This window comes from Nicotiana sylvestris, chromosome 1, assembly GCF_000393655.2.
Source record: "Nicotiana sylvestris chromosome 1, ASM39365v2, whole genome shotgun sequence".
Lineage (NCBI taxonomy): Eukaryota > Viridiplantae > Streptophyta > Magnoliopsida > Solanales > Solanaceae > Nicotiana > Nicotiana sylvestris.
In genome coordinates this window covers 163,053,141-163,077,340 of record NC_091057.1, presented here as the reverse complement: position 1 = coordinate 163,077,340, position 24,200 = coordinate 163,053,141, and the positions used below count along the sequence as shown (strand labels likewise).

General features: G+C 33.9%; 1 protein-coding gene across 2 annotated transcripts; it reads left to right on the top strand.

Annotated features, from left to right (window-relative positions):
• The first annotated feature begins 11,162 nt into the window (after nucleotides 1-11,162).
• On the top strand, nucleotides 11,163-22,775 carry LOC104245605 (SPX domain-containing membrane protein At4g22990-like). 2 transcript variants are annotated; one of them, XM_009801226.2, is made up of 11 exons: nucleotides 11,163-11,280; nucleotides 15,748-15,824; nucleotides 16,651-16,771; nucleotides 17,217-17,528; nucleotides 17,756-17,860; nucleotides 18,546-19,000; nucleotides 19,590-19,891; nucleotides 20,776-20,960; nucleotides 21,562-21,752; nucleotides 22,208-22,341; nucleotides 22,426-22,775. In XM_009801226.2, the coding sequence occupies exons 2-11, from the start codon at nucleotides 15,772-15,774 to the stop codon at nucleotides 22,662-22,664; spliced, it is 2,097 nt and encodes a 698-aa protein (XP_009799528.1). In that variant the 5' UTR covers nucleotides 11,163-11,280; nucleotides 15,748-15,771; the 3' UTR covers nucleotides 22,665-22,775. The 2 variants fall into 2 exon arrangements, with proteins under 2 accessions (XP_009799528.1, XP_070026652.1); XM_070170551.1 differs by lacking the exon at nucleotides 17,756-17,860.
• The last annotated feature ends 1,425 nt before the right edge of the window (nucleotides 22,776-24,200 follow it).

Sequence of the window (24,200 nt, the reverse complement as noted above, 5' to 3'; positions counted from 1 at the left end):
TAGAAAGTTCCAAGCAATGGCATGAAAAATTACCGTTTGTATTGATGGGTTATCGCACTACTATCCGTACTTCAGTAGGTGCAACTCCTTATTTGTTGGTATATGGAACTGAAGCAGTGATACCTGCGAAAGTTGAAATCCCATCCCTTCGGATTGTCGCTGAGGCTGAAATTGATGATAATGAGTGGGTCAAAACCCATTTGGAGCGGTTGAATTTGATTGATGAAAAAAGATTGGCAGCAGTGTGTCATGGCCAGTTATATCAAAAGAGAATGGCAAGAGCATACAACAAAAAGGTACGTCCTCGGAAGTTTGAAATAGGCCAGCAGGTGCTGAAACTTATCCTTCCACACCAGGCTGAAGCGAAAGGCAAGTTCGCCCCAAATTGGCAAGGGTCATTCATTGTGACTAGAGTATTGTCCAATGGTGCTTTATGTTTAACAGATATCGAAGGAAAATGCATAAACATGTCTATCAATGTTGATGCAGTAAAAAGATATTATGTATGATTTCTTTGGTATAATTGTTGATTGTTTGTATTTGGCATTATTTCGAAGATTGAAATGACGAAGGCAATTTGTTCTGCTATCTAAATACTTTACCCTTTTGTTCCCCCTTTGAGCCTTATTTCTTTCTTTCATACCCCTCTTTTGGAATCAATAACGAAAAAGAGAGAAAAAGAAAGAAAAGGAAAAGAGAAAAGAAAAGAAGTAAAAAGTATAAACAACAAGGAAATTCATGTGTGAACTATGTTTGACCTAATTCCTATTAAGGATACGTTGGCAGCTTCCCAGCTCGGTCATAGTAAAATAAAATATCAAAAGATCCCCAAGCAAGAAACTGGGGCAGAAGTTGTGATTTGTAATAAGAAATATGATTCCAAAAGTTGTAATTTTAAACCCATGTTAAATTGTTTTGAGCCTTTGATACCCTTTCTTTCTAACCCCATCCAAAAGCCCACATTACGGTCCAAGGAAAGACCTTCTGATCAATCTTCGAGAAATGCCGAGTCGAGCAAAGAGAGGTGATTCATATCAGAATAACGCTCTGGTCCAAACAGGAAAAGTAACGAAAATGAGAGAGTATTATTGATGAAAACCCTCATGGGCACCATGAGGCGACGGAAGCTGAGAGAAAAATAAAAATAAGAGAGTCTTATTAGTGAAAACTTCATGGGCACCATCAGGCGACAAGGAATTGAGGAATCAACGAATGAGAGAGTTTGTCGGTAAAAACCCTTCGGGGCACTGCAAGTCGAACAAGGTCCGTAAAGTTGGCGGAAAGTAAATTTGGGTTATGGAAGATCTTGGAGAAAAAAGTAAAACAATTGGAAAAGAGGTTGGTTAAATATACTGGGCTGATTAATCCAAATGCATACCATGATCATTGGTGCCGGTGATTCCGCTCAGATAAGTCCCTTTTCCTATCTCCAACAGTCATCCAAATTTGGATTCTTTTCTTTATTCTTAAAATCCTTGCATTTCATTGATGTTAATTTTACTTCTCTAAAGCTCTTCCAAGTTTAGCCTTGTAAGAAGGAATTTCAAAGCTTACTACCAGTTTTGGAATTGCACAAAGCAAAATACAGCTAGAACATGCCAAAGATGATATGATGAAAAATGGGACCTATGGTGTAAGCAAAAGTTAAAACTGTGGAATGGTTCAGTAATGTCGTGAGAGATGTACGGTTTCAGGCAGAAAGGTTAGGAGGGGAGAATAGCAGTTGGGGATCTTGCAGTTAAGGATCAGTCAGAAGGTCAAAACAATCTTTTCGATCAGTTCAAGGCAGTTGGACAAAGCAAAGAATGGAAAAGAGAAAACCACCTCCAGCAAGAATGCCACGATGAACCACTACATTTTAAACTGACGAAATTTTCTTTGATTTGAAACAGGGGCAAAAATGGCATTTGTTTCGGGAAATCATTCGTAGGGAGAGTAAGTACTAGGCAGATTTGATCGTGGAAATTCTCAGGACCTTCCTGGAAAATAGGACTTAGTTTAAAATTCAAAATAATCATGAGTAGCGGAATTTGGCATGAGCGCACCCTAGAAGATTATAAGTGGAACTTCGAAGTTTGTATGTTTGAGATACACTTTGGACATTACTCCATGAGAACAAAGATTCTGACTTCTCTTCTTTCCCAGATTAATGATTATGATTTTCTGTTTCCTCAACGTTTCCCCCAAGCAGAAACGCCATCTTTTTCCACTTTTTCCCAATTTAGTCGGAAATTCTCAGGACCCTCCTGGAAATTGGGACCTAGTTTAAAAAAAAATCGAAACAATCGTGAAAAACAAGATCTAGCATAAGTATACCCCAAAGGAACATAAGTTAATTTCAAAGTTTGCATGTTTTAGATAGGATTCAATTAGGATTTTTCAGGATCCTCCTGAACAATGGGACCCAGCTTTGAGAGTTTTCATTAAATAACGAGATTTAGCGAAAGTCACACCTTTAAAAGATATATCTTAGATTTAAAATTGTCAAGAGTTGTCAGGACCCCCTGGATAACGGAACCTAGTTTTCAAATGCTTATTGATATTTGGTAATGTGGTTCGTTTTACACTTACATATGTGCCCAAATACCCAAACTGGGGCAGACAATTTTCTTTGTTTTGTCTATTTTGAAGTTAGGAGCCCGCCTGGAGAGCATGGGAATACATTTCAAGTTTAGCAATCAGGAGTCCGCCTGGAGAGCATGGGAATACATTTCAAGTTTAGCAATCAGGAGCCCGCCTGGAAAGCATGGAACACATTCAAGCGCAGCAGTCAGGAGCCCGCCTGGAGAACAAGGGAGTATAATTTAAGTTTTAGCTTTCAAATTCTTGGTTTGTCTATTTTGAAGTCAGGAGCCCGCCTGAAGAGCAGGGAATACTTTCAAGCACAGCAGTCAGGAGCCCACCTGGAGAACAAGGGAATACCATTCAAATTTTAAGTAATCAGGAACCCACCTGAAAAATGAAGGGAAAAAGCAATTCAAGTTCAGTAATCAGGCATCCACCTGGAGAACAAGGAAAGGCAGTAGAAGATTCAGTAATCAGGCGTCCACCTGGAGAACAAGGGAATACAATTCAAGTTCAGCAATCAGGCACCCAAATGGAGAACGAAGGGAACAAGCAATTTAGTTTCAAGTAATCAGGAGCCCGCCTTAGAGGATAGGCAACAATGGTCAAAGAAAGACGTTTAAAGGTTCAACAATCAGGTACCCACATGAAGGAGAGGGAAAGCATCTCAAGAATACAATCCGAGTCAGCAGCAAAGGAACAACTGAGGGAAATACAAATCAACAAGGCAACAAGTCACAAGACCAAGTTTGAAAATAAATCATTGTAAAGCATAGATTATAGCTTAGTCTAGCTTCTTCATTTTTGTCATGGTGTAATAAGGAGGTCAGTAAGCAGTATCAGGAGCAGCAGCAGTAACAGTGAAACCATAGCTCATGGTAGTCCCAGCTACCGAAACTTCCCGAACTACATTGACTTGATTCCTTTATAGCCAAGGATATGTAGGAAACCTTTGAAGCAAAGGTTCGGTCAAATATTTCAAAAGTGCTTCCCATGGAGTATTCAAACGGGCAAAAATCGCTCATATCCGCTCACTTTGTCTTTACACGAAAACTCTTTATGTTTACGAGCAAAGAGGGGCAGCTGTGAGCACGTGATTTTTGCCTCACATGAATTACTCCCACAAAATCAAAACAAAAATTGTTTGTTTTATTGTTTGCACTTTTGTGAATTTTCGTGGTATTTTCTGTCATTACTTGCATGGGTTCGTGCATGTTTATATGTTTAAATAAATGAAAAAATAGATTGCATTCGCATTTAGGATTTAATTTTATAATTTTTGAGTTGAGTAGTAAATTAATTATTTATACAAAAATAAAAGAATAAAAAAATAACGTATTTTGCATTTTTAAAGTGTTTAATGTCAAACTGTGTGATTATTTTATTTTTAGTATGTAATTACTTGTGATAAATATTATTTAAAGTGGATTAGTATTTAAAGTCAATTTTGGTTTTATAATTTGAGTTAGGATTTTTGGTTCTTAATTTTGAAAATAACTTAGGAAGAAAGAGAATTAATAAAAGAGAAGAAAATCAAATTGGGCCAAACTCAATTTAACCACTAAAGCCCAAATCAAATACACTCAAACCCGCCCCAAATCAGCCCAAAACCCGTCCCAACCGGTCCGGCCCTATACTGAACCAAACGACGTCGTTTGGACTCGCCTCAATCCGAGCCGTTAAAGAATTGTTCATCCAACGGTCTAGAACACACCTCATCGCCAGTATCCGACCCCGACCCGTTTTTCAGAGACTGATCCGGTCTCAAAGGAGTCTAAAACGGTGTCGTTCCATTTAGTCAGATGATCTAGGCCGTTGATCTCGTTTGATCGAACGGTCTGGATCCAATTCCACCCCCAGTATATATGGGACCAACCAAACCCGCCCCCTTCAGAACCCCTCAACCACTTTCGTCTCTAACCAAACCCTAGAGACGCCGCCACCGTACCCTCACCGCCTCAAGGTGTCAGCGCCGGCTCTGTTCACCCTTATCTTTACACCACAGAACCACCCCGAGCCCCTCTTACCAAATCCATCATTAGTTTCCGTCGAATCTAACCAAGACTCGTCGAATCTTAAATCCAAGTTTTAACCCTAAAAATTCAAAATCAATTTCCATTGAACCTGATGACATGCATCGAGTCAAGCCTCTAGTTTTCTATGATTAGAAGGTCGATTCACTACAAAACCGATGTTACTCATTTGTTCTTGACAAAGAACAAATGAGTAACATCAGTTTCGGGTGAATCGGGGTATCAAGGGTAATTTCAAGTTTAGCCGGTAAGTTCCCTTTATTGTTTTCTGTTCTTCTTTAAATTCATTTCACCTCTGCCTCTTCTCCTTCTCTTCTACATGTGTTTTTGATTGGTCAATTTTTCTAAGTGAAGTTACGACTAGCTTCGAACCCGATTTCTTTGCTTTAGGTTAGTTTATTTATCCATATTTATTTCTGTTAATTTCAATTTTCCTTTTAAATTTATTTGGTCCTGTTTGTTTTGATTTCTGATTGTAGGTTTATTCTAAAGATTCTGTGAATAGTTGTTTAAGTTCATGAATTTTCCTTTGAATCGATAGGTTGTCAATTTTCAATTTAGGTTTATATTATTCTAATAGGCTGCATATTAGTATCCTCGTGATGTTTTGATTCCTTGTTAAGATGATTATGTTAAATGTGTCAAAGGTCGAATCTCAAATAGGCTCTTCAATGTTCGTTTCTTGCTAATGTCAGTTCAGATTGTTCATATGAAGCGTTATTTTTGACTCTGTTTCAATGCTAAACCTATTTAGATTTCAGAAACTGATGCCCTTTGGTTTTGTTGCCTAGCAGTTCTGTAAATGTTTATAACTTTCAGAGATCCTAATTGAATAATTATAAACTTAAAGGGTTAGTCTGGGAATTATTCAATAAAAGGAGATTGTTTACCTAACTTTAGAAGTAGTGGTAGGGTAGAAATTGCATTAATGAATTAATTAAAAGCACTAGGTTAGTGAAATGAATTAAAAATAGAAAAGGGTATTGATAGTGGAAACTACACTTGTTTAAGGACCCTTTTAAGAGCTGGAAATCAAAAAGAACAGGGGTGTGATTAAAAGGCTAAGGGATACACATGGTAAGGGAATATACAAGCTGGAAAGAGAAAAAATTTGAATAAAAAAGGAGTTGGTCCTAGTCTTTAAATGGACACACACGGATAGAGTACGAAAAAGAGAGAGATAGACATTGAGTGGATATATACAGAGGGATAGGGACTGAGTAAAAAAAAAGGGTGCTCGAAAATACAAAGAAATAACTCTAAAGAGAATGGAAATTGGAAATGACTGTTTGATTGATTTCTGTTTCTGGTTTTCAATCTCAAATTGGCTGAAACCATCTTTGATGTATTGAGGGTTGAAATGGTTTGAATTTTTTTTTTCTTGTTGAATCCGTGTTGAACTCTGCAATAGAGTTACTGTTTCATTGAGTATTATAGTGGATTTCTGAATTTTCTCCTACACTTGAACTTATTTCTGGTTAGCTGACAGTGGAAATGATTTAAGATCAAGTTGGGTTAAGGTCTTCTGGTTCATTTGTTTGGATTGTAACTGTTTTTCTAGGTTGTTATTTCACTTTTATGGGCTGGAAACTGGTCAAAAAGAATTGTTGTTGATTGCCTGCTACTATCGCTGTTGATTCTTCCTTTTCTGATTTCATTGATCTCCAGGTACCTACTCCTGAACCTTTATCATGATGTTTGGCTTGAAATTTAAAAAAATGAAAACTGGAGTCTGATAACTTCGACGTGCTCGGATTGGTTTAGTTTCATTTTGTGTAAACCTCATGGTTTTGACATTATTAATGTACTGTAGATTCATTGCAAAGAGTTTTCATTGGCTTGTTTTGGCATAAAGATACTTTTTCTTATTGTCATAGCTACTTTGGACTGTTGGAAAGAAACTCGATGGAAACCCATCAAGCGGACCCTTACATATTAGCTTAGAGTGTGTTATACTTGATTTCTTGTTGCTTTGCTAGGTAGCTACTAATTTCAGGTCATTAATAATGGAATTTAAGGTGGGGAAATGGGGCGCAGGAAAACATATGTCAATATATGTAAGCTGAATGCAAAGATTGTGCTAGTGGGTAGATTAATAATTTGATTGTGCATAGGGAATTGTAAATACAGCCTGAACAATTCAATTGACTTAATGAAAATGTTTGTTGTTTAAACAACCAATGATGCATCGACTTTAATGCCAAAGATCCGTAATTTCATTTGTGATCTGATTCCATGATGGCCATTTGGGGCTTAATCCTCATAGTCGGATCGATTTGGGATCACAAGGATTCGATTAGGGTCAAATATTAATGCCCCCTCCCCCTTTGTTAGACTTGGACTCAATTTGGGCCTAAATTTATTCACTGGCTGGCCCAATTCGTGTCCTTATGTAATCAGGTTAGTTTGAACTTTAACATTTAGGTAATTACAATTCTAACAGCCCTTTTAATTAATTTGGCGCTTCTTTAGCATAGGAGGTGTGCCGTAATAAACAATTACGTGATAGTTTACGGTTCTTTCGAGATGATTTCGGAACTTAGTTAGAATAATCGAGGTGCGCTATGCCCAATAAAATCTAAAAACCCATGGCTCTCGCAAACTTAAAGGTGCGTAGTTTGCTTTAGGCACGTTAATTATATAATTATCATGACTACTAAAATTCGGGAGTACATTTCATGTGGCCCGGTTCTAATTTCCAACAATGTTATATAAAATATGTCATGAACCACAGGTGCATTTTATGTAGCGTGGTTTACGATGTGTTTTAAATAACTTTGAATTTTTTCCGAAAATATTAAAAGCGGCTAAAATGTTAGTAGTATTTTTCGCTTATTTTTTTTTTGCTTTTTGCTTTTGCTTTTTGCTTTTAGTACCAAGTATGGGTCTGTATGATCCATTTTCACGTTAAGACCATTTTGAAAGATCACTAAATGAAAAAAAGTGTTAGAATAAGATTTTAATTTAATCCCAACAATTCATCTCATATATTTTGTTTTAGTAACCTCTTTGTTAATTAATTTCACATTGAGAACAAAAGCATCTGCACTATGTTGATCCGTACTTGTTCATTATATTGTAGTAATTCATATGTGGGGATGTATATTTGTATGATCTCAAGAAAAAGAAAAGGAAAATAGTCATACTTAATTACTTACCTAATTGATACCACTACTACTGCTGCTTGTAATTCAAAATAAGAAAAAGAAGATTAACACAATAGATGGTTGATTAGTCATGAATATCGTTGGTTGATTTGTCCATGTGGTTATCTAATTTAGGAATAATAATAATTCAAGAACATCGTAGTTTGCTTTAGGCTCGATTTAGACTAGTATTGTGATTATGTATACGTTCCCGTAATATAATTGCGATTTTAATTCCAAAAAGTAACTCGAGGGATGCGTTCGCGCAACTTCAACTAAACCTTTCTTAATATAAATAAACCAAGCGTTATTAATTGTTGACACGTTTGCGTGACATGATTTTTGACGCGCCAAAAGAAAAGAGTATACGTACGCGTAACTCAATTCTTTAATTACAAACAAATTAAGTGATTAAAAACGGTAAAACGTAAATGCACATAGGTTTTAAAATAAGTAATTAGGCAATTTTAGCCAAGTATAAATCACTAAGCGACCGTCCTAGAACCACGGAACTCGGGAATGCCTAACACCTTCTCTCGGGTTAACAGAATTCCTTACCCGGATTTCTGTGTTCGTAGACCATTAAATAAGAGTCAACTTCCTCGATTCGGGATTTTAACCGGTGACTTGGGACACCATAAATTATCCTAGGTGGCGACTCTGAAATAATTAAATAATCCTATTTCGAATAATGTCACTTTAATTGGAAAAACGCCCTTATATACCTTCCGGGTATAAAAAGAAGGTGTGACATAAATTATATCATTCTAGTATATATCTGAAAGTTGAGCCATGAAGTTAACTTCCACCAATAGATTTTGTTGTTCATGACCAGTTCATAGGATCGCACTAGAATCGTCCAGTTGTTAGTATCTTATATGTCACTCATTAATTCATGATGTTTCTTTCCACTAGAAATATATGCACAAATTATATAGATTTACAATACTCTCGGAGGCTTAATGTATGTACGTAAAAGAATCAATACGATCAAGATGAACCACTCAAAATTTTCATAGTACTGTTGGTACTCTCCTTTAACTTTCATTTAACAATAAAAAAAAGTCATTTTACTGGAGGTTCTTTTTTTCCTTTTATTTCTCTGTAAATTGTAATGTCTCTGTTGCATTTAGAACGAACACGAATAAATAAAAAAATTAAAGATATGTTGATTCTGCTTTGAATATCTGCATAATGAGTAATTGAAACACGAGACTGTAAGCTGCAGTACTACATAGTACGTACAAGCTGGCGTTAAAATCTCATGTAAAATGTGCCATGAACTGAATGTGCAACATAATGACGAAATAAGAGGTACCTATGCATAAGGTGGTATCCCTTCATGTGACTTGTCTATTTATAAATCGGAAAAGTGTTAAAAATGCCCCTAAACTATTTGAAAAGGTTAAAAATATCTTTCATCCATCTATTGGACTAAAAATACCCTTTCATCCACCTTTTTGGTTCATTTATGCCTTTTAACCGTTAGGTCAATGCTGAATTAAAAATAATTATTATTTAAATTTCACGTGGCAACTTCTTATTGGTCGAAATTAAAATATCTAACCTATTAGAAAGACTAACCCATATCTACCCGTTTTTGGACTAACCCGCCCCAAATATTGACCCGACCCGAATAAAAAGTTCAACTAAAAGAAAGATGCGCCACTTCCATCTAACTCTGGGTTATCTATACCCCTACTGTCATACTTTGGAACAAAAATACTCATATTTTGGACGGAGTGCCACATGGTAGCACCTGTTTAAAATGATCAATTTCTTTTTTTTTACCCGACCTGTTTTTTTTAAAAAAAAACACAACCCGACCCCTATTCAGTTTTTAAAAAAGAAAATAATTTGTTAAAAAAACGAAAATATTTTCAGTTTTTACAACAAAAAAAAAATCCATTTTTTACAATTTTTTTTCCAGTTTTTACAAATTTGTTTTTCCAATTTTTACAAAAAAAAACTGAAAAAATGAAAAAAATATTTTTCAAAAATGAAAATATGTCGTTGAAAATATTTTGTTAAAAACAATTATTTTTCCAGTTTTTACAAAAAAAATGCTTTAAAAAAACTGAAAAAAATAAAAAAAATATTTTTTGTAAAAGCTGAATTGTTTTTTGTAAAAACTGAAAAAATTAAAAGAAGACTTTACTATATTAGTGGACTACTGGTGCATTAGTTTAAAAAAAACGTTTTGCTGCAAATCTTCCAAAAGGTATTCAAGAAAGGCGATATTGTTGCTTTCCCCATGTAAAGCTTCGGAAGCTTCCAAAACTTTTTGGGCACTCTCCTTAGGCATCAAGGCTCCTAATTTCAGTCGTATATCATATTGAAGCTCCACTATACGTTCACTGCAAGGATTAAGGCCCGGATGATCCGTAAAAATACCACTAGAAGAACCCTGAGTATCGGACACAATAAAAGAATAAGGGAGCTAATCTGCTTGCTTGTGCAGGCGAGGACCGCTCGGCTAGGGCGCGCCAGAGGAGCTGATTTTTTTTTTAAGTTTTGCAAAATAATAATAATTATTTTTAATTCAGCATTGACCTAACGGTCAAAGGGCATAAGTGAACAAAAAAAAGTGAATGGAAGGATATTTTTAGCCCAATAAGTGGATAGCGGATATTTTTAAACCTTTCCCAATAGTTTAGGAGAATTTTTAACCCTTTTTCGTTTATAAATTAAGAGAGGACCTTTAACTATTTTTAATAGCCCTAACAAGTAATAAAAAGGAATGGGTGGAGTATTTTTTTATTAGTCGGTTCCAATAAAGTTGGTATATTTCTATATTTTTAAAATATTTAATAATTTTAAGTTCATTTTATTTTTAATGAAAAAACTTTTATAATAACCATACAAATATTATGTTTAAAATCACATGTTTCAGAATTCTTATAACTACACAAAAATTATGATACATTTAAGATTATAAATATTACTAATAATTTTAATTTTTTTTATTTAAATCTCATCTTTAGTTAAACTATATTTAAATTTTCTGATTGGTTGGTTGGTATTGCTTCATGTTGTTATTCCCTTATTTTCACCTTTTCTTGGCCTTTTTTTTTTGCCTCTTTACTTTTGTATTTTTTGAGTCGAAAATCTATCAAAAATAATTTTTTTATTTTTTCTCCGTAGGGTAAGAATTGTTACTTTGTTTTCGTTGTTTAGTTATACTATATCAAACAAATTGAAAGAGTGAACTGCTTTCATTTGTTTTTACGAGTACTGTTATTTAATTTGTCCATACAGTAAAACGTGTCCAATTCTTAGAGACTAATGAGTTATACTTGGTTGGGAGCTGTTCCCACTTTACATGGCCCTTGACATCCCAGAAGGACTTACCAACCCCCCCCCCCCCCCAATAGTTGTACACCTTCTCCTCCTCTTTAAGTTTCCTTACAAAACCCCACAAAGATTCTTGAATTTCACACCCTCACAGCATTTTCTCCATAAGTATGGACTCATGTCATTAGACACTACTGAAAGAGCATCAAGAATCAGTTCATTTACTCTCTCAGCTTTAAATTGTAAGCAAAACTGTACCCTTTTCTAACTGTCCCTGTATATATGTGCATGCATTTCTTCTTTCTGCTGAACATGTGCTTCTACTCACAAAAGCTCATCTAATGTCATATTTGATATATACTCCAGTTTTTTGAGCTTAGGAGCTATATCTAACACTCCACTATTCTATTTTAATTTTTAACGAATCTTGTTCATGATTAGCTGCATTTACATAATCTCTTGTTTATGGTGTGGCTAAATGTACTAGATGTGGAAAAATACTATTCATTCAATGTGTGACCACTTTATTACAGTTTATGTTAATCTGTCCTTTTTTTTTTTCTGCGTGACCACCTTGTATGCAAGCAAAATTACGTACTTCACTTTGTATGGGGTGGACCTGCTGCATGTTTTTGTCTTTGCCTGCTTTTTATACTTTTTTATTTTTGAGTGGAAGAGGAAAATATAGAACTGGAGAGAATTTTTAGTTAGTGGAGTTGAAATCCTATATTTGATGTATGTTGAAATTGCAACTATCATGTTGCAACTTTGAACCTTCAAAATTGGCATGAGAGAAATTCTTTGTTATATATGGAAATTTCTAACTACAAAATTTCCCATCTCTTTATTTTCTGTGGTTGTCTGTTCATCGATGAAGTGATCAGATCACCAGTAGTAATTCCAAATACAATTGCATGTAATGTAGACTTAACCATTTTAGAATCATCAATGACTATAACCTCATGCATGATGTATTGAATATGACTGCTGACTAGGATATATAATATTTTTTCTATAATATTCGTAATTAAATGTAGATGGTATCTGTTTGCCCACTTTACATGGTAGTATTTGTTTCTAATTTTAATGAGAAGTTTATTTTCTGTAAATTAGAGAACATTTGGCGCAATAAAACCAAAAGGAGAAATTTTTTTTAAAGACGAAAAAAAATGTTGGGGCTATAAAAAGCTATAAAATCAACATCAAAAATCCAGGGGAAGACAAAAAGGGGATTATGCCCCAATCTGGAAGTTCCATGTGTAAGTTATAATTGAATATACAGTATATCCAAAAACTAAAAGGTGCAATATCGGTGCCTGTCTCTTTCAAAAAAAGTAACCTAGAAATTTTCAGAATAATAGTAGTACTTATTGTTAGAAAAATAGTATTGTATCTCAAAAGAAAGTGTCTAGATTCATATTTTCTAATTGTCTAGTTTCATTTTATTAATATTTAATGTCTTTATTATTTCATGCAATAATGGGTCATTATTCTATATTTATAACCATTGGACCATTACTCACCCATTATAACCACTCGATTCCATTCACCTATATATAACACATATTTTTTATATATATAAATTCTTTCTGGTGTGATAGATACTAAGTATACAGAAAATACTCTCCTTTCTTCTGTTGGATTTTCTACTAAGAATAAATTTTTTTTAGTTTCTGCTCTTAGTTTTATACTAGAAGAGCTTGTTGAATCCTGGGGAATACACCCAAATCGGGTGAAATACCCTTAAGAATAATGTCTTTAATACGCCTCAAGCTTTGAAGAATTCCGTATAGGTTTCGTGATGAAGTATTTTCCGTAAGATTTCCAACACTTATAAAAGGAGACTATTCCCCTATAAGCATAGGTAGGGGTGTACATGGACCAGGTTGGTTCAGTTTTTATCAAAATCAAACTAAACCAACTATATCGGTTTGGATTGGTTCGGTTTTGTCGGGTTTTGTCGGGTTTTCGGGTTTTTTTGTTACATGAATATTATTCCAATCTTACTTTGTTAAAATTATAGATAAATCTTTGATAAATGAATATATGTTTAGTAAATATGGAAAAAAATTGACAAACATATGATCTATTAAAATATTCTAATGGGAGAATTTTTTTAATAACACATGATAGTTATTTTCTTAGTCGTCTAACAATAATTTTTCGTTAATTTACGCTTTCAAGGTTAATACATGAGAGGATCCCAAATATTTCTACATTTTCTAAAGAAAATTCACTATAAAGTCTTAAAAATATAAATAAAATTTATATATTTATATGTCGGTTTGGTTCGGTTTTTTTTATTCAATACCAAACCAAGTCAAACCAAACCTAGTCGGATTTTTTAATCGGTTTGATTTGATTTTTCGATTTGGTGCGATTTTCCGATTCGGTTTGAACACCCTAGGCATCGGGACCTTTTTACCATATTTGTTCGAAAACTAGACATCAAATACAGGGATTCAAGAAACAGTTACTTATATCACTTTAAAATATAATTTCCTCCTCAGATGCCGGCCGTTTTTGTCAAAAACCAATAATATTAGCAAAAAGGAAAAAGGGAATTACTCGCAAAAAGAAGTAAATAAGAAGTAATTTCTTAGTCAAACTATATATCATTTCATATACTAGTGGTAAAAGATTCAATTCTCGTGAAAATGATTCTTCCTTTAGCTTCCCCTCTCCTCTACAATGGCTTCTCATACAGCAAAAAAAAAAAAATGAGCAGAAACGGAGAAGTCAAATATAAAGTTATCACTTCGAAACTATAGCCACAAATTAAACTTTTTAAAATTTAATTTGTTCTCTGCGAAATCATTTATCGATCATGACAAGGACAAATATACAGAGAAATAATGGATAATATATGGATGCTTGTCAACGGATAATATATGGATGCTTCGTACAAGATATAAAATTAAAAGTTAAAGTAAACTAAAAATTAAAGTTTATAAAATTAACAATATAAGACAACTTTAAAAGAAAGTGGAGAATTATAAAAAACTAGTTATAAAAAATTTCTCTTCTTATCTATTTTATAACTCTTTATCATTCTATCTTTATTTTAATTTTCAGAATTGCACGTGAAGATATATTTTATAAAAAGAGTTAAATATAATGACATGAAAAGATTAAATGTATTTATCAACTATCAAATGATTAAAGAGCAGTAGTTTGTTATTCCAATTGAGACGGGAAAAATTAATGCATAATTATCACTTTATAGATTACAACATACGAGTAACATAATTATGTTATCCAAAATCAAAATAAGGTAGGTCTACATAATAATGGAAGCTACATGTAGTTCTTCCATTTCAAATGTAAAATCTCCATCTTTCTCAAATGGTATTTGTATAAATTCAAAGTGAAAGAATATTTTGTGCCTACAGAACTAGTAAAAGGTCAAGTCACTTGAACTCTATTACATATAATATTCTGTAACAAACATGATTTTTGATAACTGTATAAAGTTAGTAATATACTTCGTGAACCGTTATGGTAAGAAAATTTATACTATCAAATCACCTTTATCTATTGCAACACGTAATATATTTTATTTTTATGATTATAAATTACCCTTTTAGTAACCTGATAGTTAGAGGAGGAGCCAAAATTTAAAATACATGGGTTCAAGTCTTTGAAAGTTATTGGGTTCTAAGTTAATAATTTATACAGATTAGATGAATTTTCTTAAGACAATACAAAATTTGAATTAAAGTTATTGGGTTCCGCCGAACCCGTATTTTGGTCTCTAACTCCGCCCTTACTGATAGTGTAAAGATTCTTTACACTAACACTGTATATAAAATATAAACTCGAAATTATAATAACTATGTACATGTTAAAGATAAAAATTTAAGTTTTATGCATTATATAAAGTTTTTACACTATAAGATAATTTACATTATCCGTGTACAATTACAAAATTTCTTATACTCCTATTTAAAATACATAAAAAGATTATGTGGGGATATAGGTGATTTTGTCAACAAATTACGTGCGAGATTCAAGAGACCAATTTCTTGAGTACTATTTCACCTCTCACTTGACTCTTCGGAAATGCAAAAAAAACCCATGCCCAGCTTCCCCGGCGAATGTATGTATGTTCCTGTATACATGCATGCATATATAGACACGACACAAAGAAAGGGGATATACCCTTTTATTACTATTAAACTTTGTTCTGTAATCAATGATTTCCCCTGTTTTTCTTTTTAATTGTTTCACTGAACGTACTCTAACGTATTTTCTTTTTAGATTGTGCGTTTTACTTTACTTTAATTTTCTTTTAGTGTGGTTTTGGTATTAGATTTGTCTAAATTTCTGCGTGTGCAAAGAGAGGAGAGATAGGGAAAAAATAAAAGCTTTGACTAGCAGAAAAGATGGAAATTTTCCGGATGACTGGCGTTTAATGTAATCGTGCATGTTTGCCACATGTACATGCAATTGGGTTGTGGAGCATCTGTTTTTGGTCTATGAGAAATATTTTAATTATGGAGTACCTATTTTACGACTTATTGATTCTGAATCAAGATTTTAATTTGTTATGGATGAGATAAAACTTAGAAACAGTTAATGATATGTTTATATAATTGGAACACATTGTTTGAGTTTATATAGTTTGTCTGATTTCACCTTAGTATACTTAATTAGTAGTTTGAAGTATCAGCTTTTGAGTCTTTATTCTTCTTTTATTGTATTCATAGATTGACATTCCTTACTTCTGAAAGATGGTTGCCTTCGGGAAAAAGTTGAAAGAAACACAAATTCAAGAATGGCAAGGGTACGTTTATCATTTGCCCCAAACCTTTTTCATCTTTCATGTGATGTTTCAGGGGTTAATTTATGTGTACTACTAATTTTAGGGGGTTAATTTTCCATGGAACTACACAGAAGATTAATTTAGAGACCGTTTGGACATAAGATTTTTTTCGCCGTAACAATTTTGGAATCTTTCGAAAATGTGAAAAACTCAAAAAAACTGTTTTTTAAATTTTTCACTCAGATCACTCACAAAACTTTAAAAAAAACCTAAAATTATATTCATGTCCAAACACAACTCTAATTTTCAAATGTCATTTTCGCTTGAAATTTTTTTTCAATCTTTTTTGAAATTTTACAATTCTTATGTCCAAACGCCCACTTAGTCGTCAATTGTAACTTTCATCTCATTTATTATTGTATTCTTTTGATCCAGTGTTTTGCTTGTTATTTTACATAAATTCGATGCCGAAACAGGATCATGCACACTTGTGATAGAAATACCTAGTGTCGGAGCCAGAATTTTCATCAAGGGGTGTCAAAATATAAATAATTAGATACATCGAAAAATCAGGGGAATCAACGTATAGTAAATATACATAAAATAAAAAAAATTATCTAGCAATATAGTGTAATTTTTCGGCGAAGGGGTGTCGCTTGACACCCCTTGGTTCAATGTGGCTCCGCCACTGCCTAGGTAACTGTAAAATAGTTGACAATGTTTCATTTGGAATCATATTTGGGAAATGTAATTGATACCTAAGTTTTTGCATCAATTTTGATAATATGGAATATTACTATACCCTTGGGTGGCTTACCACTGTTATGGTTACATTGACTCCTTTCAGATATTACATCAACTACAAGTTGATGAAGAAGAAAGTAAAGCAGTATGTGCAGCAGATTGAAGTTTCTGAACAAAGCCGCGAGTATGCTCTCAAGGACTTCTCAAAGATTTTAGATAAGCAGGTATAAGCGAAGCACACTAGTAAGGTTCTTGGATAAGGATTTTATTGCTACTAGCAAATTACTCTTTTTGTGTATTGTTATCAGTGAAACACACTAGTAAGGTTCTTCAATGTGCAATCTGGAACCCTTTCATATGGTATCTATGATACACAACCAGTAAAAAACGATCTAATGACATAACCTTCTATACTTTCGAACTTTGTTATTGGTGGCACTGTATATCGATCGAGGAACTTCATTATGTGTTGAAACTCATAAGAAAAATTTAATCTTTCAATGACATAAATCACATATCATTTACATGACACTGCTAAAGTAGTCACTGATAATCACGCAATGTAGTTGTCTCCTGTTTCTGTGCCCCCTTTATCTATTATTATCATATAATATTTTCCGACTAGTAGTTGTTTTAACTTAGATCAGTGTTGCATATTTATGATGTCAGATTGAAAAGATTGTTTTGTTCCTGTTGGAACAACAAGGGAAACTGGCAAGTACGCTATCCATGCTTGGGCAAGAACATGATGTCCTGATACAGCAACAAGATGGTTCAAAATTATCCCAACTACAACAGTCATATGTAGAAGTAGGCAGAGAACTGCTACGACTTCTCGTTTTTGTTGAAATGAATGCCATTGGTGTGCGCAAGATACTGAAAAAGTTTGACAAGAGATGTGAGCATAAATTCACTAATTACTATGTCAAGTCTCGAGCAAATCATCCTTATTCCCAGTTGAGACAAATATTTAAGCATGTGGTATGATAACTGAACACAACTTGTCTTTTCCTTTTTTCTCCTGGAGCATGGGCTTTTTTTAAAATAAAAAAATTTCTTTACTAGCACATTCTGTTTTCTCAAATTTTCGTTAAGGATGCAACTTGTAGGATAATATCTATTTCCAACAGTATAAATTGACGCAGTATGTCTTTAGTCTTTAGCATGAAGTCAAGAACAAAACTCACAACCATACAAGTCACGTGCAGGGCATTTCCGCTGTAGTTGGAACCATATCCCGCAATCTTGCGGATCTCCAAGAGAACCGTGCGAGCTATATTTCAATATATGATCAGCCTGCTCTTCCACTTCCGGTTTAATCTCCTGTCCTTCTATGTATAGTATTTCTTAATGTTTTTGGTTATCCACTTTGGTTATGTAGTTTGTTGGCCATAGTGCGCTGGAGCTTATGAAGAATTAAATAGGATAAGAAAACAATTCATTGTAGGCATTTATTATATTCAAAAGGATGAGGTTTACTTATCTTCATGTCACTCAAAATCATGGTTGCTACAACTAAAAATTGGTTCTATAAAGTAAATCGCATGGAACAAAGTTAACAGAGACTTCTTGTTATTTATTCCCTAGTGAGACCAATTCTATGGCAGAATACAGAAATAAATCTATCCAGTGATATTTATGCCTCCCAATAGTTTGTATTCTATGCTAATTGAATTTTTTAGGACTATTTGTAGAAAACTCCAGTGATTATATTGGAAATGTTGGACTTCTTGAGTTAAACTGACCTTATGTATTGTCTTATGTGGTGTAGCTAGAAATTCTTCCTTCTCATGATGGAAATGTGAACTAAAGAAAATCCCTGAAGCTTTCTGGTGTCAGAAAGAAAATTTTCGTCAGGAAGTTATTGAAACTGCAATTTGAAATAGTACTGACTGCAAAAAGTACATTTTTTGAAGGAAAACCTGAGCTTGTGGCTTCTATAAGTAACATCTACCTTTGATTCCATTGTTCTGATTTGGTTGGTGCTATCATGTGCAGGACCCTATCATCGAAGCTATTAATCAAGCAGTGGATAGACTAACAAATTCAACTGATTTCCTTCACTATTTGGGAAAACATGCACTTATTTCACCACAAGAACTACCAACTCCTTCCGAGGATCATGCTGCCGCTGAGAGATATCACTTGATGTCACTTCTGTTGAACTTGGCTAATGCATTCTTGTATATGGTTAACACATATATAATAGTCCCAACAGCAGATGACTACTCTTTGAGTCTTGGAGCTGCAGCAACTGTTTGTGGAGCTGTGATTGGGTCTATGGCTGTTGCTCAGGTGTTCTCTTCAGTATATTTTAGTGCATGGTCCAATAAATCCTACATGAAGCCTCTTGTATTCAGCAGCATTGTCCTTCTTATTGGGAATACCTTATATGCCCTGGCTTATGATTTCAATTCGATATACTTACTTCTAATCGGACGCCTATTTTGTGGGTAAGTTTACTCATTACTCACTAGAGTGCAGCTCAAGTAATCTGTAATTCTCCATCCTTCTGTTAGTAATTCATTAAAATGATATCCTTATTTTCAGGACTATGTATCCGTTATTGTTCATAAGTTGTAACATAGAAAACCCTGGGGAGTTTGACCTGCATTTTTGGGGGTTTATACAACTCTCTTCGGTACATAGTTGGAGTTGTGAAAATGATCTGTCTCCCTAATAAGTTAAGTTCTTAGAGATATTCTCAAATGTTCTGAGGATTAGTCTGAACATATTTGTTGAAGTTTCATAAATATATCCATCACCATGATGATTTATTATTGGTTTTCAGAATGGAGAATTTCTCTATATCAGGAAGGAAAAAGAGTAGCTCTAATTATCCATTAAATCTTTGTTTTCATGGTCTTTTAAGATTTAACCTGAATAGTTAATGATTTGATTAGTGTTCTTTCAGTTGGAAGCATCTAATTATTGATGTGCTGTGTGCTTCCTTTCCGCTTCATCCTTATTAGTGTCATTAATTAGTTCGATTGCATTTTCAGGACCAGGACATCTTTATCATTAGATTTTTAACTATTTCAGGCTTGGTTCGGCAAGGGCAGTTAATAGGCGGTATATCAGCGATTGTGTTCCTCTGCACTTGCGAATGAAGGCTTCGGCTGGTTTTGTAAGTGCAAGTGCACTTGGAATGGCATGTGGTCCGGCTGTTGCCTGCTTGCTTCAAACTAACTTTAAGTTCATGAAGATCACTTTTAACCAAGACACTTTACCAGGATGGATAATGGCTCTTGCATGGTTTCTTTACCTATTATGCGTGTGGACTTCCTTTAGAGAACCTGCAAAAGAGGAAATGGTGAATGTTCTGCCACAAAAATCCAATAGCGGTATGTCATCTAGACTTACACTTCAGCATGAATAATCATCTTTTTTAGAGTTTGTTAACCTGAATGATTATTCACCTTTGAGAACGTTGTGTGAGTTTCTGCACCAGGCCTCCTAATTTCCTTGTCATAGAAAGCTACAAGTTTCTTGTAAGATATCCAGTCTCATCTATTCCCTATTTGTATACATAGACAAGTTCAATGAACAATCTGCTTGAGTTAGTTTTCAACAGCATTAAGTGGTAGTTATTCATTTAGATGATACACGTTCTTTATTTGGTTAATGAGTTGCCTCTACTAAACCTCTTTTAACTCCATTAATCCTATAGAGAAACCTTTCTTGAGAAGTCACAAAGAGTGTCATTTCATGTTGAGATATATTCTGCGATAATATATATAGTAGTGCATTTGCTATACTCATTACTTTGAGACCTCAATCATGGAGCAAAATAGATTTTTATACTGTCTTCTTGGCCGTGCACCTCATTTAGCAGAATGCCTGTTTCCACCTGTTAATAAAGTAACACTAGATGTGTCATGATTTCATGAAACGCATTTCCTGCTTTATGATCACTTGGAACCTGGTAACGTCCTTATCCAGTTCTTTTGCTTCCAGTAATGACTAGGACCTTTAGTTCACTGTTTGATATTTTAGGATGCTATGTAGATCTGGTCCTTACATTGGTCAGATAAAACAGACAAATGCCAAATTTTTGGCATGACCATGTGATCACATTCAATAGTTTGTCTTAACCCATATTTGTCGCAGAATGAAGGCACAGTATATTTTGCAACTCCTTGCTAATCTTTTATGAAATTTCGTCCAGAAATTAACATCTTCTATAGTCAAAATTCCACCTGAAAGATGCTATTAATTTGAGTTTCAGGGCAGATTGAAAATGGTTTAGTACAGAATGGTATTTCCCAGCCACTTCTTTTAACTGCAGAGGAGAAGCAACAAGATGACGATGAAGACCAAGATTGCGATAATAGTGAAGAATCTGCAGAGGAGATCCAAAAACCTGTTACTTCCATAGTCTCTGCTTATAAGCTGCTTACCCCATCCGTGAAGGTTTGGATTTCAATTGATATCATCAAGTATAATATCTTATGCTAAAGTTTAAAGTTTCAACGAAATCTCCATTCTAAATTTCATGGATGATAGATACTCTGTTGACATCTAATGAAGATCTTCTGCTCACATCAAAATTACGACAGTTTCTGGTGTGTTGAACCATTCTTGTTGTTGTATTTTAACCATGAATTTCTTTGTACATAGAATCATTAGGTTCAGGTGAACAGAAAGTTCCACGCTAATTATTGTATAAGGAACTTGTTGAAGTTGGAATAAATGGTCAATCTAAATTGGTTGTATCCATCAGATTCTCTAGACTCAACCCTGTAAAAATCATTCTCATAGGACATACACAAAGTGGTAACCTTGGAACACAATGGTGTTTGTCCATCTTTCTGAGGGTTGTGCAGACTGAAATTGCATATTTATCTCTTTCTCGGTCACTTTAATAGGGCCTCACAAGGTAGGGGTAAGGTCTGCGTACACACTACCCTCCCCAGACCCCACGGTATGGGATAATACTGGGTATGTTGTTGTTTGTTGTCGGTCCTTTAACAGGAAAGGAGAACTGTTTATGTATTCATGATTTTCTACACAGGTTCAACTGCTCATATACTTTATGCTGAAGTATGCAATGGAGATTTTACTTGCTGAATCAAGTGTTGTCACCACATACTACTTCATATGGTCAACGAGCAATGTGGCCATTTTTCTTGCATGTCTTGGGCTGACTGTCCTTCCGGTGAACATTCTTGTTGGGAGCTACCTCAACAACATGTTTGAGGAGAGGTAAGTAAAACCTTTCACATCTGTAATTTCCTAACATTTTATCAATAACACATGCATTCACAGGGACAGAAGGGACGAGATAAAAAAGAAAATCAGGGAACACAACTTAATATGCATAACATTCTTTTCCGTTGTACTATTGCTTAAATTAATTGCTATTCGTCCAGGAAGACATATTGTTGCCTTCCCCCTTTTCCTTTATCTAAGTCCTAATGATTCCATAGTACTGTCGGATACCAGGTTATTAAGTACACTTTTAGATTCAAATTATAATCTGTTGATTTTATATTATCCATCATCGAGCAGCTAGTTTGCCCTAGTAGCCCAACAAACTAATTTGAAAATCAATTTTGCATTGTCCAAGAAGAGCATCGGTATAATACGTGCTTTACTTTGTGGACCATCGTAAGCTAGTCTATTGTCTTTCCGATACTAAGTTAAGTGATTTCCTGCAGGCAAGTTTTGCTAGCATCAGAAATCTTGGTATGCTTGGGAATAGTTCTGAGTTTCCAAGTCATAATCCCTTATTCTGTACCACAATATGTCTGTTCAGCTCTAATCACATTTGTAGCTGCTGAAGTACTCGAAGGTAAATCGTGACAACACTAATGACTTCAACAACATAACTCTAATCATGGCTAACAAAAAGGCCTTTGTTTCTTCAAACATGCAGGCGTTAACCTTAACCTTCTATCTCGAGTCATGTCTTCGAGGCTTACTAAAGGAACGTATAATGGTGGACTACTTTCAACAGAAGCCGGAACTTTAGCTCGAGTATTTGCAGATAGTACAATAACCTTGGCAGGATACTGGGGAATGAGTAGGCTTTTGAATGTGACACTGCTACCTTCACTATTTATCTGCATCTTCTCCATCATAGCCACCTGCTTCACTTATAATTCTCTCTATTGATCATCATATGAAACCTTTCTCTAGCTCTTGTACATAGTTACTACATGTAAGAGAACTATATATATAACTTGAAAACTACCAATATAAAGTTATAGTATGAATTTCGAAGTCTATCGTTTTTAGTAGCTCTTAATTTCCATTCAATCAATTTCAGGTGATATAAATAGTATCTTGTCAGTTCAAGTCCCATAAACCTTATCTTTTTGCGCTTTTTGATCTTAAAACACCATGAACTACAAAATTATTAGTTCATTACATATATTTGTTATATGAAGAGATTAACACGAAATATTATTAGTAAATATTACTACTAAATTGTGTCATGTAGGGGTGTACATAGGTCGGGTTGGTTCGGATTTTCTAATTACCAAACCAAACCAATAAAAGTCGGGTTTTTCAATCTTGGTTTTTCTCAGATTTTTCGGGTTTCGGGTATTTTGATTTTTTGATAAAGTCTTCGTAGCACAAAATATAGAATTTGTGCTTCAAATATTTCTTTAATCCAAGTAAGATAGAACTATATAAGGTGTTTAACATAAATATGAGATGAGTTAGGCATTGTACTAAAATATTCAATGATAAAGATAATAAAATCACATAAATAAGTATTATTAATAAGCCATAATGAAAGCAAACATAATTTAAAATTACTAATAAGTTGCTAAAATAAGTACTATTATACATGACTAAACATAAAAGAAAAATAAGTTATGTATTTTATCTAAACCACGAAAAAATAAATATCCAACACAATTTTCGTATAATTTAATTGAATGTCTTTTATTAGCATTAGTATTGATTTGATATTGATTAAAGATTTATTTGAGTTACTAACATTTATGAACTATAAAACTTATTGGAACATCTAAAATTTATAAGTCCAAGCTTGAAATAATACGTGAAAAGACAAAACTATGAAAAAACTTAAGAAATAGTTATAAACTACACTACAATAAATATTTTTATATATTAAATATATTTAAAACTTATGTACATATAATGTCGGGTTGGTATGGTTTCGGTTTGACTTTTTTTAGTTAAAACCAAACCAAACTAAATATGGCCGGATTTTTTTTCCAATACCAAACTATAGTCGGATTATTTTTTTGGGTTTGACTCGAATTATCGGAATGATGCGATTTGTCGGTTCCATTCGTACACTTTTAGTGTCATGTATGAACCTTTATCTTGCGCCCAATGTGCATCGTAATCATTATTTACAGTATAGTAGTTTTATTATACTTTAACTAATACATGCAATCAAGTAAAATAACTCCAAAAAAGAAGAAGGAATAATTGGTACTTGTTATAAATATATTATATTATGAATGTTCATTTAGTACTCCGTTGTAAATAAGCTTCCTGAAGAAGCTTATCCATATGGGACTCCACCGTAAATATGTTTATCTATTTAAGTACTCTATTGGAAATAAGCTTCATGAAGAAGCTTATCACTTCGGTACCCGGTTATGGATAAACATTATCCCCGGTAGAAGATTATCCATACCGGGTATAATAAGCTTATCCTTTCAGTAC